This window comes from Pongo abelii, chromosome 10, assembly GCF_028885655.2.
Source record: "Pongo abelii isolate AG06213 chromosome 10, NHGRI_mPonAbe1-v2.0_pri, whole genome shotgun sequence".
In the NCBI taxonomy this organism is placed as follows: domain Eukaryota; kingdom Metazoa; phylum Chordata; class Mammalia; order Primates; family Hominidae; genus Pongo; species Pongo abelii.
In genome coordinates this window covers 66,315,515-66,330,846 of record NC_071995.2, presented here as the reverse complement: position 1 = coordinate 66,330,846, position 15,332 = coordinate 66,315,515, and the positions used below count along the sequence as shown (strand labels likewise).

The 15,332-nt window shown below is 38.1% G+C and overlaps 1 protein-coding gene across 9 annotated transcripts in view; it reads left to right on the top strand.

The window, feature by feature from the left end:
• Window positions 1–991: 991 nt before the first annotated feature.
• The window catches only part of MDM1 (Mdm1 nuclear protein), a 40,013-nt gene continuing 25,672 nt past the window's right edge, over window positions 992–15,332 (top strand). For 3 of the 9 annotated variants that reach the window (XM_054526339.2, XM_054526341.1, XM_054526343.1), the window contains exons 1-7: window positions 1,062–1,452; window positions 2,451–2,565; window positions 6,644–7,008; window positions 8,074–8,208; window positions 10,415–10,582; window positions 12,044–12,147; window positions 12,226–12,325. In XM_054526339.2, the coding sequence (XP_054382314.1) occupies window positions 1,435–1,452; window positions 2,451–2,565; window positions 6,644–7,008; window positions 8,074–8,208; window positions 10,415–10,582; window positions 12,044–12,147; window positions 12,226–12,325 (1,005 nt within the window). In that variant the 5' untranslated portion in view covers window positions 1,062–1,434. 9 annotated transcript variants of the gene reach the window in all.

Below are 15,332 nucleotides of genomic sequence, written 5' to 3'. Positions count from 1 at the left end.
CAGATATCAGGTGGCTTCTTCAAATGAGTTTTTAAGTATCTCAATGATGATGAAGAAGAACAGAGACATCAATCAGGATTCAGGAAGACAGCTTTTGCGGAAAATGCTTAAAGGGAAGCATCAAGGATTGGTGTTGATATTTGAAAGTTTAAGAGAGGTATACTTTTATTCAGTCAACACATGACAAATGTAAAAGGCACTCATTTGTTGTTCCTGGAAGAAGCTTGGCAGCATTCCATTCAGACATCTGCCCTTTCATCATACCACTTTTTACTTATTGCAGTCTTTTCAGTCTGAATATTTCCTCCTGAGGCATTTTCTGCCCTCAGAAATGACTCCCTGCTCCCAGATCCTGTGGCCCTTATTATTGACACCTTCCATTTAGAAATTTAGCACGTCACATTACGCCATTATTGAATAAATAATGAATAAATAAATGAATAAATAAAGATGTATGTCCTTCCCAAGTATATCAGAGAACTATCTGGACAATTTCTTTCTTTCCCAATTCTCAGAATCAGCAGTATTCTGTCAAGAAACATTTATCGACGATGATGGCAATAGTCGATTAAAATCAGATGAAGTTTTATTTTTAAAAAAAGGTTGAGAGGAGAGACAAGGCTGAAGGTTTGGAAGTTGAGACTCACAACCATCTTTAATAAACGTTTTCTCATCTAAGGGCTGTATGTATATCATTTTGGGGAGGGTGGAGATTGAGGGAGGAAGAACATCACTGGAGGAAGAGACAGCAGTTTGTCTTTCGAGTTTCAATAAAGTTTCAAAAATCCTGCCTAAGTTATTTTTTTTTTTGGCTTTTCCCTTTTGATGTGACAATAAACTGTAATGCGGCTGTCGTTTGTACGAACCGATATTCAGCAGAATATATCTGAGCACTTTCAGAAAAAGAAGCGTTCGGTTCTGTCATAGATTTTAGAATGAAGAACACACTTTCACCTTTGATGCTGTCAAGCACCTGGGCCAGCGAGGCTTGCGGCTGGCGAATTCCACCAGCAAGCAGACGCATTGCTGCGCAGGACCCCGCAAACCAGAGGCCAGTCCACCCAACCCAGGAAGGCACCCCCGGGGTCCCGCCCAGCCCGGTTCCGGGAGCCTTATTGGCCGGCCTTCCGCCTGCCATCTCTATCAGCCCCAGGGATTTGGCACGGGAGGTAGGCGGCTCCCTTTCGGCCAATCATTGGTCAAATCCTAATGGAAGTAAGGCACTCTGCGAGTCTTTATTGGTCCCTAGGCTCCAAAATGGGCGGGGAAAAACAGACCGACGGGGCTCTAGGCGGGAAGCACGGAGTGCGCCGGCGCGTAGTCGGGGACGCCGGGCCGAGGCTTTGCTAGGTAACAGACTGTTATCGCCCCGCCCCCTCGGAGCTTTTTGTCCAGTTAACTGTCGGAGTGGCGGGGGCTCCGGCGCCGGGCGACATGCCGGTGCGCTTCAAGGTGAGGCTGGGGTCCCCGGGCCGGAATGTTGCTGGGGGGAGCCACGGCGGGGGAGGTGTGGAGCGCCGAGGTCACGCTGCTTTTCTGCGCTGCAGCCCTCTGCCCGGCGGAAGCTGCCAGCCCCAGGGCCTGCCTGCTCGAGGGGCCTCAGAATCTGCCCGCCGCCTCTTAACCTGGTTCCCTCTCCGCTCACTCACATTTGCAAGTTGCCATGTGTGGAAGAGTCACATGGTGCGAGACACATTTACTTAGGGGGACTCGAGGAGTGGAGATGGGAGGAGGCCCCTTTACGAAGAGAACTAAAGGCGACTTCAGATTGGGACACCTGTGGCCCATTTAGCTTAGTATTTAACCCCCATTACCTTTAAAACTTTATGTGGCTTTTAAAGGCTTGAGAAATGGGTTCTTAGTAAAGAGAGCGTATAAATACACATTTTTCATCGTTGTGCATTCTTAGGGTATGTTAAAAGTTCCAGGTAGCTGGTAGCTGTCAGGGACTAGCACCCTGCAACTTAACAGGTGGCCACAGCGTCCCACATCTCCTGACTCATTTATCTTAAAGGGGTGTATTCAGAATGGAAGGGGAGTTTGCCTTTTGTTGACTTTATCAAATAGCAAAAGGTCCTAGGCATGGTACATAATATTGTGTACTCGGTGAAAACCTGGGATAAATTTAGAATGATGAGAATTTAGATTGTCACTAGTTATCCGACAAGAACTCATGCTTTGGAATCAGATAATCAGTGAAAGGGTAACCTCTGAGCCTGGAATTCCTGGTAGCATCTGCCTCAAGTGGTGTTGTGGATTAAAGGATATAACACGTGTGAACTGCTTAGCACAGGGCTGGGTGAATATTAGCTCTTATTAAGGAGCTTGTCTGTGTTTAATTTTCCGTCTTAAGTCTCTTTTGGGAGGTTCAGAAATTATTTTTCACTGATGTCTGCTTTAAAACATCATTCATTAACTGGACTGTACTCAAAGTGTACTTTGCATTACAGGGGCTGAGTGAATACCAGAGGAACTTCCTGTGGAAAAAGTCTTATTTGTCAGAGTCTTGTAATTCCTCCATGGGGCGAAAGTACCCATGGGCTGGACTTAGATCAGATCAATTAGGTAAGTTGAGCAGGCTAATAGCCGTTCTAACCTGGGCTAAGTTTATAACTTGGGCCAAGCCGTTATAACTTGGGCTAAGTAAACCTTGGGCTAAGTTTACCAAATGATATATTAAAAGTTCAGTTGGCCTGGTTGATTTATTCATTTGTTAATCAAGTATTTATTGAAGGTTTACTATGAGCCAGGACTATTCCCAGCAGCTAGCGTGGCAGGCCAGGTTTCACTAATGGAGGCCTCCATCACAACTGTTTTGGTACTGACTGAGTGGTTAAGTTAAATATTGAAAGCTAAGAAAAGCCAGTGCCCTTACACAAAGGCTGGGATGTCACAAAAGCCCATCAAGAGTATTGCCTAGGCCTTTCCTGGGCCGTAAAGCATGACAAAATAAGGAATTCTTAACAGGATCCATTTAGGATTAAAGAAGTTTACTGGGGGTCTGCAGAAACTCCCCAGGCCTCCACAAACAAATTTATTGGCGGTCTGAAGGAACTCCTCAAACCTCCGTGATTCAGCAGGAGACAAGATAAGGGTAATCAGCCCAGCACCTAGACCCATTTAGATTAGCTAAATTTACTGATGCTCCAGAAGAAGGTCTTCAGGACTCAGACCCTAGTTATAGATTAAAAGAAGTTAATCACTTATATCCTTAGACGAATGCACACTTACACGTAGACATATAGCTTAGAAGGTATATAAGCTCTGAAAAACTTTGTAATTTGGGGTTCGTCTGGCGATAATTTGCAGGCCTTCTCCCCGTAACTGGTTATAGAAATAAAAACTCTCTTTCTGCCTAGTTCATCTGCATCTCATTATTGGCTGAGAGAAATAGCAGCCTGACCCTCAGTTTGGTCTGGGAACACTAGGGATATAACCCTGAACCAAAGTCCCTTAACTGTGGAGAGAAACAGTAGGCAAGTCACTCAATAATTAAGGGAATTTCAGGTTTTTATATAAAATTGTAGGGAAGTGTGATAGATAACATGCGGGAGGGGTGGATTGGAGGGAAAACGCCTTAGATTAGATGGTTGGGAAAGGCTCTTTTGAGGAGGTGATATTTGAGCTGAGACCTGAAAACTGAGGGGACAATGCTGGGGAAGAGTGCTCCCAAGGTCTTGAGAAATGGAAGCTTAGGGAGATTAGGTTGCTGCCCCAGCTTTACAGCTAGTAAGTGGCAGAACCATGATTTGAAATCAAGTCTGTTTTGTGCAAAGCATGTAATTTCAGAGGTCATGTTCTTGTTATCACACATGCCTCCTCCCTGTGTCCCAGGGAAGTCAGAGTCCTGGGCCAGAGTTTCCCAGAGGGTGATAGAACAGAAGGGAGACAGACTGACCTCATTTTACCTGCTTGTTTAATTCTTCCTTACTAGTATATTAGATCTCTGAGAGTAGGGCTCTGTCTTATTCACCACCTTGTTCCTACCCAGTACCTAACACAGGCCTTGGAACATTCTATTGCTTCTTGAAACTATTTTTTGAATGAATGAATAAGCCTAAATTTGAATCTACAATAGCTGTGTGATGTTGGGCAAATTGAGCTAGTTTCACCAAGTGAGATTTTAGGAAGCCTGTTGCATAGGATTGCTGGGAGGGTTTAAATGAGATGTTGCCTATTAAGGGCCTGGTTTGAGTACACAGATCAGTGCTTAGTGCCCCACATGTGATGTGTGTGAGAATGGCATGTAAGTCACATAAATGTTAGATGTTTGAAGCCAGGAAAAGACTTATGGGTAGGGTACCAAGCCTGGGAAGTTAGTAAGACGAGGAGGTATTTTCAGAATTAGGTTTAGAGAACAAAGGGAAGAGTGGGCAAGAGTGAGTGTCTCTTTTAGGGTTCCTCTGAAGCATCACGATCTGACCCAGCGCCAAACTTCAGAGACTGGGTGTCCCTGCTTCTCCGGCAGGGTGCTAGGAAAATCCCTCTGCTCATAATCCTCTTTTTACAAATGACCAGAAATTCCCATATTTGAGCCTCCATTAGATTAAGAATCCAAATAAATCTCTGTTTAAGTATAGATATCCCACCCTGCTGAGCGCCTACAGGGCTATTACGACACTGGAAAATTCATTAAACTGGGTAGTTGTCCAATAACATTTCAGCTTAGATCAGCTGCATTTGAGGGGAAGGTGATGAGACCATGAGAACAAAGCCACCTTAGAGCATGGTATATAATGAAGGAAGTAATGGACTAGGGGAGGAACGTTAGTGGGGAATTTTAGGGAGGGACTGAGCAAGAATTCCAGAATGCTCAGAATGGGAGGTGGGAGGTTAGCAAAAAAACAACAGCAGTGTTACCCAGGATGGCTGTCCCTTCTTTTAGAGTAGTGTATTTTTACCCTGGGATTTGCTGGTGCTGGGAGACAACGGCAGACCACTTGAGAATCTTCTTTCATTTTGCTCTTCTACCAAAAACCTGCCTCTGTGTTAAAGCAGAGAGGAGTCTAATTGGCGATCTTCAAGCGTTTTTGCTTTTATACTTCCTAGAAAAATTTAGAAAAACATTGTGCCTCGTCACACGTTTCTAAATTGCTATTTTTTATAATAAATTTTTATGAATAGTTTTGAATGATAGAATTTCTGGTATATTGCATAGTGCTTATATATTTTACATATATTTTGTAAAAACTCTGGAACTGCCGATTTAGACCATTCAATTTTTGGAAAATGTTTATCATACAATTGGCAAAGTCAGTATTCGTTGGCAAACTAACCGGCCAAATTAGAATTATTTTCTGTGAGAAAAAGTCTGTTTATCTTTAATTAAGGTAAATGTGTTAATATGCATATGTACATTTCACATGACATCCCTCTCATATCTGAATTTTAATACTAAGAAGGTAGATGGAAAATCCATGGAGCTATATGAAATAAGATGCTGTTGCTTTGTTATTTCTAATCTCTGCCTGCTTTGCTTTGCTGTCAGATATTCTCCCTCAGGGATATGCTTTCTTGAATTGTCTCTTTGTTTGGCTCCCTACCCCTGAGGTTTTGTTCTACCTTGGGGGGATGCACTGGAGTAAGTTTCAGGCTGGTTAAAAGGTGTGTCTTTCTTCTGTAAAGTGGGAAAAGGGAGATTATGAAAGGGGTGGTGGGAAATGGAACTGCAGATGGCAGATGCAGCTCTCAGGCAGATCAGCGTCAGGCAAAAGAGCACATGTGGAGTTGAGGATCTGGAAAATGATTCCCTTAAGCTGCCCACTTCTGTTTACCCTCCTGAAACATCTTTGTGTGCCTCCAGACAGATATCCACCCAGTGTGAAGACCTGTGGTCTAGGGAAGCCTTTTAAAAGGATAAGGACCCGGGGTGACATGGCCAAGACATCTACAACAGAGGCTAAGGAGCCCTGCGTTTTACCTCATGCCCAATTTTCTTTCCACCTTCCCTTTCCATTCTGGTCTTAATCTTCCTTCTCCACCCTGCAACCGTCTTAAAGAATGGCCCTAAACTAGGGCAGTCTCTCAGTGGCTGTCATTCTGCAGAGCTGCTCTTACCTTCATAGAAGGTTAAGTTTTTGGACATTTGCTTTCCGTACAGAAATATAGAGAAATTGTATCTTAGCTGTTGTTAAAAGGGCTTATTCTTTTTTAATTCTCAAGAAATCAAGGCAGATGTAGAACCAAGATCCAGCACAGTGACATCTCATCCCTTCTCATCTTGGTCTGCTCCACATAAGAGAAGCTTTGTGAAAAGTTCCAAATTTTGACAGTACCAGGGCCCATTGTTCTGTTAAGTAGCACAGGAAAGTAATTAGAAACGAGGCAGCATGTACTGCCTGGCCTGCCAGGTTGCAATTCTAGTGACTTTTGTTAGGATAACTGGAACATTTTGTGACCTCCCCCGATTTTTAATTTTTTGTTATGGTCAAATTTTTAATGCTTTTAAAAGCAAAATTAAATATTTTATGTTGAAAAGCTGTACTTTTAAAATCCTATAATCTGAAGGATATTGTGTGTATATATAGGTACATATATCTGAACTAAATTTTAAATTTCATTTCTCCTCCACAAGTGTTCTTAAAAGTTGTCTTTGTAACTTTTTGCTTTAGTAGCTACTATTTTTGTATACCGTGTTTTGTAGGGATCACGAAAGAGCCAAGTTTTATTTCAAAAAGAAGAGTCCCTTACCATGACCCACAGATTTCAAAATCTCTGGAGTGGAATGGAGCTATCTCAGAGAGCAATGTGGTTGCATCACCAGAACCAGAAGCCCCGGAAACACCAAAATCACAAGAAGCAGAACAAAAGGATGTTACTCAAGAAAGAGTTCACTCACTAGAAGCTTCCAGGGTTCCCAAAAGAACCAGATCTCACTCTGCAGACTCCAGAGCTGAAGGGGCTTCAGATGTGGAAAATAATGAGGGTGTAACAAACCATACACCAGTTAATGAAAATGTGGAACTGGAACATTCTACCAAGGTTCTTTCAGAAAATGTAGATAATGGGGTAGGCATATTCACTGCATTTCTTTTCAAAAGCATAGAATTCTTTGTTGGTTTCGTCGTCATTGCTGTAATATTACATTTTGTGTTTCAGAATTTTCCATTGTTTTCTTATCTAATGTCTTTAAGAATAGTTGATAACAGGCTGTTGACTTTAGTTATTGTGAATTAGTTCTATTCTGACTACTCGCTATTTTGTAGTAGTTGTACTATGATATCTGTTTATTGGATGGACCTCCTGCGTCTGGATTTTATTCATCATATATTAGCACCTGAGTCCTAAGGGAGAGATCAAGTTGAGACAGAGAAGGGAAGTAGGCCCTTACTTCTGGCAGGGTGCTGAGCTGACTTCTACCTAGCCCCTTTTCAGTTTCTTATCGTGTACAAGAAGACAAACAGAAACTCAATTGATGAAATGCAAAAGGAAGGAGAGCTCTGGCTGTCTCTGAGAGGTCTTGCATTTCTGCTGTCTTATGTCACAGCTGGCCTGCAGTAGGTCCCTGTGAGCACATAAGCAGAGGCTGCAGGAACTTGCGTGAGGATCTCAATGCCTTCCACATTTTTTTCTCCATTCTGTTCCACTGCTCTTCTCTGGTTCATGTCCATCACTGACTGGGACCCTGAAGAGGCATTTCAGAGTGTTGGAGAAGAATCTGTAGCTTGTTGAAAAAGCTGGGGGTGAAAGGGAACAAGGAAGGTGATGTGTGAGTTTGGCAGGCAGGAGAAGGGGTGTTCATAGAAGCAGTGTGCAGATGAGGCAAAGTGCTGGGACTTTTTGGTAATAGATTTAATTATGAATGATTAGTAGGAAAGGACTGAGAGTATTATATTTTTCCTGGGATGCCTAATAAAAGGAATTTTAAATAGTTTGACACTTGAAAAAAGATACTATTTATAAGTTGAAGAAAGTTTGCTGTACCACAATGCGCATGTAGTTAACAATTTTGTACTGTAGATTTAACATTTTGTTAAGAGGATAGATTTCATGTTATGCATTTTTACCACAATTTTTAAAAAGTTTGAATAGAAATTTTTAATGTCTTTGAGTGGATTTTTTTTTTTTGAACAGTTGGATAGACTTCTGCGTAAGAAAGCTGGATTGACTGTTGTTCCTTCATATAATGCCTTGAGAAATTCTGAATATCAAAGGCAGTTTGTTTGGAAGACTTCTAAAGAAACTGCTCCAGCTTTTTCAGCCAATCAGGTAGTTTAATGGATGTAATACATTTCTGAGTACCATTATCTTATCTAGTAATGTAGATTTACATAGAATTAAGAGTTGAAAGAAATTAAGTACTTAAGTAGCCTGGAGGTAGGTTCTAGAAAACCAAAATGAGAGTTTTGCTAAAATCATCCTGTTACTTATGATTTATGGTAGTAATATTATACTGTCCTAGGCTTCTGATGATCATTGTTGCCAGATGCAGCACATATACTAAATATGAGACAGGGTAATGAAAACTTGGGGAACTGGTAAGTTTTTGCATGCTACAAGATTTTTTTACTTATTAAAAAATTATTAAATTGATTTTATTCTAAAATGTTGTGTTTTGTTGACTAATATATTGCATGTTTCCTGTATTCTAAGAAAGGCATAACTGCTTTGAATATTTAATAAATACAAAATATGTTGACAGTAACACAAGATACGTAATTTTGTCCTTGTATCAGACAAATAGTAATAGGCATTGTCAGTATAACTATATTTGTAAAATTCAAAAGCTATAATGATGTGGTATTAGATTTCATTATACGCCTGCACAATTTTAATATTGAGATACCATTACTAATAGATTATCTGTTGTTTTACTACCTTCATCCTTTAGGCAGTTCTTAGGCTTTAAACTCTCATTTATGGTCTTAATAGTACTTCTAGGCATAGACAAGAAATACCTCCACTTGGAATATCTCTAGAGACCTATAATGGCTTAGTCGGTTTTTTCTTCTGGTCTTTGTGTTTTTCTTTATAAATACACACACTTTCACACACCCTCACATTCATTTTCTCCTGTACGTCAACATTCACTTGTATATTGTGTATAGCCCTAAGAACTGACAGGATAATTAGATTCAGCAAGACAATAACATCTAGTCATCTTACATTAAGATAAAAAAAAACCAGTGATCCTATAAATTGTGGCAGCTTTGGGCTTAATTATTATTCAATTTTTAAAATACCTTTGAAATTTATATAACATTTTAAGAACCTGTGAAGTAACAAAGTGATAAATACCCTTTATTAACCTAGTAAATAGGATCAGTACTTCTTTTGCTTGCCTACAGGTTTTTTTGGAGATTAAGTGTACCTAAAACATTACTTACAACCTGAAAATTGTAATTATTCAGTTTTTTTTATAGAGTATTTGACCTTTAAAATAGAGCTGATTCAAATCAAAGCCCTATCATCATCAAATAGGGCTTTTACATGTCAGTGAAAGCGTTGTGTAGAAACGTTGCTTTTATAAGAGAAATCACTAGCGATATATTCACCAGTAGTTTTACTGCTTTCTTTAAAAAGTGTCTCACATACTTTTTCTAGAAGGAAATGCTCATGGTTAGTTCAAAACATATTGAATTCAGAGTCTATGGATTGAAGAGCTTTGAGACAGCTTTCAATGCTTGTTGATAGGAAACCTCTAAAAAGGTTGTTCATTTCTGTTTTATCAGACACCTGCTTTCTGAAAGCATGTCTTATATTAATATGTAAAGGAGTCAGAACAGTTTTTGGCAGGAAAGTCCTTGAGGTTATACTGTACTAAAAAGGATAAACTGTTTAGATCTGATCTGTATGAAGATGTACTATTCAGCGTTACAAAGCAGTAATATAACTTGTTTGAGTTCCCTATCTTTTCCATTTGCTTTCCTTGTGATCAGTGGTAATATGCCGTGAAATAGAAACCATATTGTGAAGTAGTAAGGATAAAAGGAAATATTTAACAATAGAAGTGTAGTAATTGCTCAGAACATTTTCTTTGCCTTAATAAAATACGCTGAAAATAAGCCAAGGGAAGAAAAGCTAAACAAATTGAACATATTAGGTATTCAAAAATGTCAAGAATTTTCTATTAAGGCAGGAAGAAAAAAAATCGTGTCAGGGAGGAAGAAAAAAACCTGTAGAACTGACAACAGAGTTGCCTTAAAGCTAATGTCTATGTCATATGAAAATACGCCAATGTTTATTTTGGTTATAAGCTATATTTTGATTACAAAACTATTATTCAAAACATAGTAATGAGTATATAAAGTTGACCTTTGGATGTTAATAATATATGTGAAATGAAATTAAAATCATATATAACTTTGCTATTTTTTTGTCCTGTATTTCAACTTCATGTTTTGTTAAGTAATTGAAGACCAAAGTTAGGCATATTTAATCAACAAAACTAAACTAAAATAATTTTTGTTTTAAGGTTTTCCACAATAAAAGCCAGTTTGTTCCACCATTCAAAGGTAACTCAATCATCCATGAAACTGAATACAAAAGAAATTTCAAGGGTTTATCTCCAGTGAAAGAACCGAAATTAAGAAATGATTTGAGAGAAAACAGAAATCTTGAAACAGTATCTCCTGAAAAGAAGGTATTCATCAACTTTTAACCTTACAAAACAAAATCCCCATTATTTTAGATTCTCCACATTTTTGTTTACTTATTACCACCTGGGAGTTTTTGGTTTTCACTAGTTCATTAATTCATTTGTTCATCAAATGTTCATTGAGCCAGCTACTAGGAGCAGACACAGGTTGGTACTGAGAATACAAGGCTGGAAAATAGCCCCAAGCAACTCTTGGGCTAGTGGGGAGACAGACATAAATAAAAATGATACAGCACGATGAGTACTTAACAATACAGGAGTTAAGTCTAATAAGTTTAATATCAAAGTCAAGTAAGTTTAATATCAAATGACTGGATTTACAGTAACCTCCAGGGGTAACAGTAGTGATAGAAATACTTATTTTAAGTTATGGAAATTAAACACATACATACTCACATGTATTTTATTTTTATTTATTTTTTTCGAGACAGAGTCTCGGTCCGTCACCCAGGCTGGAGTGCAGTGGCTCGATCTCGGCTCACTGCAACCTCTGCCTCCCGGGTTCAAGCAGTTCTCCTGCCTCAGCCTCCTGAGTAGCAGGGACTACAGGTGCATGTCACCATGCCCGGCTAATTTTTGTATTTTTAGTAGAGATGGGGTTTCACTATGTTGGCCAGGCTGGTCTCGAACTACTAGCCTCAGGTGATCCGCCCACCTTGGCCTCCCAAAGTGCTGAGATTACAGGTGTGAGCCACCACACCTGGCCATCACATGTATTTTAAACCAAAGCTTTAGCATGCCAAATTATAGCCAGTATAATTCACATGATTTACCTCAGAATATACAAACAACTGCTTCTGTGTGATACTACAGCCATTTAATTTGCAGAATCAGGCTAACATGATTATAAATTACAGGTAATTGGGGTATAAATACTATTTTTGAATCTCCTGGAATGTTGATACCTGATACTTTATGGGTCCTAAAAATAGAAAGTACTAGAATAGTAATAGAATGTAACTACAAGTAAATATGACTAAAAATAAAATGATTTATACACACACACATATATTAGGCCTATGATATTATTGGAGAAAAAAAGAATTGTTATTCAGTAAAGCGATTTGGTAACTAATTCATCAGGATCTTATGTTTGATTACTGTAACGCAATTGTAAATTTAGAATATCAAATTCAGTATGTGGTAACATTATTTAGATATGTGTTTGTTAACTTAAAAATTTTCTTCCTTAGCCAAAAATCTAAAATCTTTATTGTTAGAAAATGAAACTATATCCTCAGCTAAAGTTCAAAAATAACTAACCAAATATGCTAAAAATTTCAAAACTTCTTTGTTGATTTCTTATGATTTTTGTTTTCTTTAGTATCTAAAGCTTCTAAAAATAGAAATGTCATTAAATATTGAAGTCTAACTTTATAACATGCATGTTTTCACTTTAATGTGTAACATCTTAAGCATAAAAAGCTTAAATTATTTCCATTTCAGAGTAATAAAATAGATGATCCTTTAAAATTGGAAGCAGAGATGGAATTAAAAGACTTACACCAGCCTAAAAAGAAGCTTGCTCCTTGGAAACATCAAAGGCTTGGGTATGTATTTTAATAGGAAAATATGGTATTTCAATGATTAACATGGTGAAATATTTACTTTCATTTCATTTCTGTTAGGAAGGTGAATTCCGAATATAGAGCAAAATTTCTGAGCCCTGCTCAGTATTTATATAAAGCTGGGGCTTGGACACGTGTGAAGGGAAACATGCCAAATCAGGTGAGTATACATGAGCTCAATAAGCCTACATGTTCTTTCAGCCTCTGTTAACACTTTAATTTCACAATGAGTTCCTTTTGGTAATAGAGACCACAATTTAAAGAAGTATGATATAATAATAGCACTAATAGTATCAGGAACTTATGTATTAGGACGTAAATTATCATTTTTTTTTTAATGCCACTGGCTGTTTGGAAATTAATATTTATTGAGGTCTTTTAAGTTAATGCTTTTTACCATCAAACATTTGATTGTGTTAATAGATTCAATTTATAGAATTGTATCACTATAGATTGGATTATTTCATAACCTTCAGACCTCCACTCTCTCAACTGAAGATTAATTTTCAAGATTAAATAATTTATCTGATAGTGATGCCCATTGTCAACGTGTACTATTACAGTTTGTAGGCAAAAGAAAGGTGAAGCTTGTGGTGTTAGAGGTGTGAGCTACAGCTTTGGGGTACTTTAACATGGGAGAAACTCTGGGGATCTGGAGATAGGTTTGAAGGGAAGGGTAATTCTAGAGTTGAGAATTGCTACTTTAGTACTGGCTTCTTATACTCAAAGGATAGAGAATGGAACCTTTTTGTTATTGTATTAATTAGCATCTTTCAAATCATATCTTGACTTTTTTTTGCCTTTTCTGTGAGAACAAGCTAAATTAAAATGTTTCTGTTTAGACATCAGTAAACATCCCACTTCCCCCTGTCATTGTAAACAGAAGGATAATTTGGATGGGGAATGAGTCTTTTATTTAGCTCATTACTTAAAACCATGGCCCACAGTTATATGTAATCAGCCTCTGGGGGAAGGGGCTGGTACTCGGTGCTCTGAGCTGCTGGTTCTTTGAGCTGCAGCTCCCAGACAGAAGTCCTGGCGACTGTCATGCTGTCTGCATATTGTTTCAGGAGGTCACTTGATTCCTTCCACCGTGGCCACTCTTTTGCTTTCTACTTGTCTATTTGAGCATGGCTTGAAGACAGCACAGGCAAAGTAAAAGACAAAGCTCAAAGCCGTCCCAGATACTATCTGGGGCAATGTTCATATATTTACCTTAGTGAAATCAAGTTAAAACTAGGAGCATCGAAAGCACCCATGATGGAAGAAAGGCAGTGAGTCAGCTAAACTCTTGAGCAGTTTATGGCAATTCCAAGTCTTGGCAAAGATCTCCCTGACTGAGGAGTCTGATAGTGGGAGTGAGGAAAAGCAGGACAGAGGCAGAACGGTGTGTGGCCGGTAAATCGATGTCAGCCGCTGGCCTGTTGTGTTTAGGCATGATACTAGGTTGAGGTTATGAGAAACTCTTTGTTTTGGAAGACTGTGTTTTCTCTCAGATTTCTGTACTTGATCTTAGCCAAAAGGCTGAGCAGTGATTTCTTTAAACTAAGATGAGTTTAGGCATCAGAACTAAACATCTAATTGAGAAGATTGTTAAAACTGAAGTCATAGTAAGATGAGATTCCTTATCCTGCCTTGATGGAAGAGAACATTGTTGTTGTCAGTTTAAGATAGACTTTTCAAGGTTTCCTATTATGATATCTTGGTAATGCTGCTTTTTTTGCTTATTAAATACTATAATGGTGGTTGTAAATATTTAAATTAGTGGTATAGTATGTCTTAATTTCTTTGAGAAAAATAATTCAAAAAGTAAATTGAAGTTGGAAAAGAATAAGAATTTTTAGCTAACAAGTAAGTGATCATTGATGATAACAGTTTTAGTTGATCAGGTTATAGACATTTAATATGGGCCATGTTTTACTTATATCTCTTGGAAGTCATTTACTATAGGCAGCTGATTATGAGGTTCCTAAATATAAGATACAGTACTCCTTCATTTTCCCACTCCTAACATTTCAGGAAGGAGTGTATTCACACTCCTCAAATGCACTCAGACATAAGTGACTTTGCTGGAATATTAACTCACTTTTTGAGTCACATTAGTTTTGAGTCCATATATCATCTTCATTTCTTTCTATGTTTGAGATACACTTTTTGAATCTGTTTATAATCTAGTCACTGGAAATTCTATGCTAAGTCCCAGTTACGTCTCATAGAGCATTAGGGTGGTTGGTTTTGTTTGCCCGGTGGTTGTATATTTGTCATCTCCATTATATTAACCACTTGACTATTGCTTTTTAAAATGCTCACTTAAGGGATTGTTTCTTAATAGTCAGCAATTAGAATTTTTTAGGTTCTATCCTTAGAATAACTACTTAATCTATGTTAAACTTCTTTTTTTCTTAATTGTTAGGTAATCTTTTCATCATTGATTGGTTGAGGTAATTTTATTCTAATGTGTCTTCCACAAATAGGACTGTGTTTCAAGATAAAGTCCTGCGTTTGAGAGATGTCCTATAATTTGACAGACATTGTAAAGACTAGGTATAAAGTGACCCCTCATTTTGGGGGGATGGTTTTTGGGTAAAAAGAGTTTTTATCCCCAGTATCTTGAGTTTGGATTTTCTGCATATGTTTTAAATAATTTAGTTGAACTCTTAATTTGGACAAAGAAATTCAGAAAAGGAAACATTCTGCTTATAATTATATCATATTATATAATATGATAACATTACTTGACCCAGAAAGGTGTGTGTATGTTGTTTTGAGTTGGGAATGGTTTATTTCTATCCTTTTTAGTGGCTCTGGTAGTTGGCTATAGGGATTGTTCTATTTAATATTGAGTTCATGCTATTGATTTGTTTCCTCCTCTTTTTAGTAGAACATACTACTTTGGAAAATGTCAGCCTTCTAATTTTTCATCTTAGTTTGGGGCTATAGATATTTAAAATCATATTTGTAAAATATAATATTAGCACTAAGATTAATACTGTTGATATAGTAAATTTAAAGCACTTAGTTTTAAATGTCCGTAACAAATAGAACTGAATAAATCAAAGTCCTCAGAATTTTTATGAAGTATACTCTTCCCTTCCTTTCTAAATAAAGTTGACGTCAAATAAAACTGGATGACTGTGTACATGGAGGGTATTCATCCATCCTTTCAT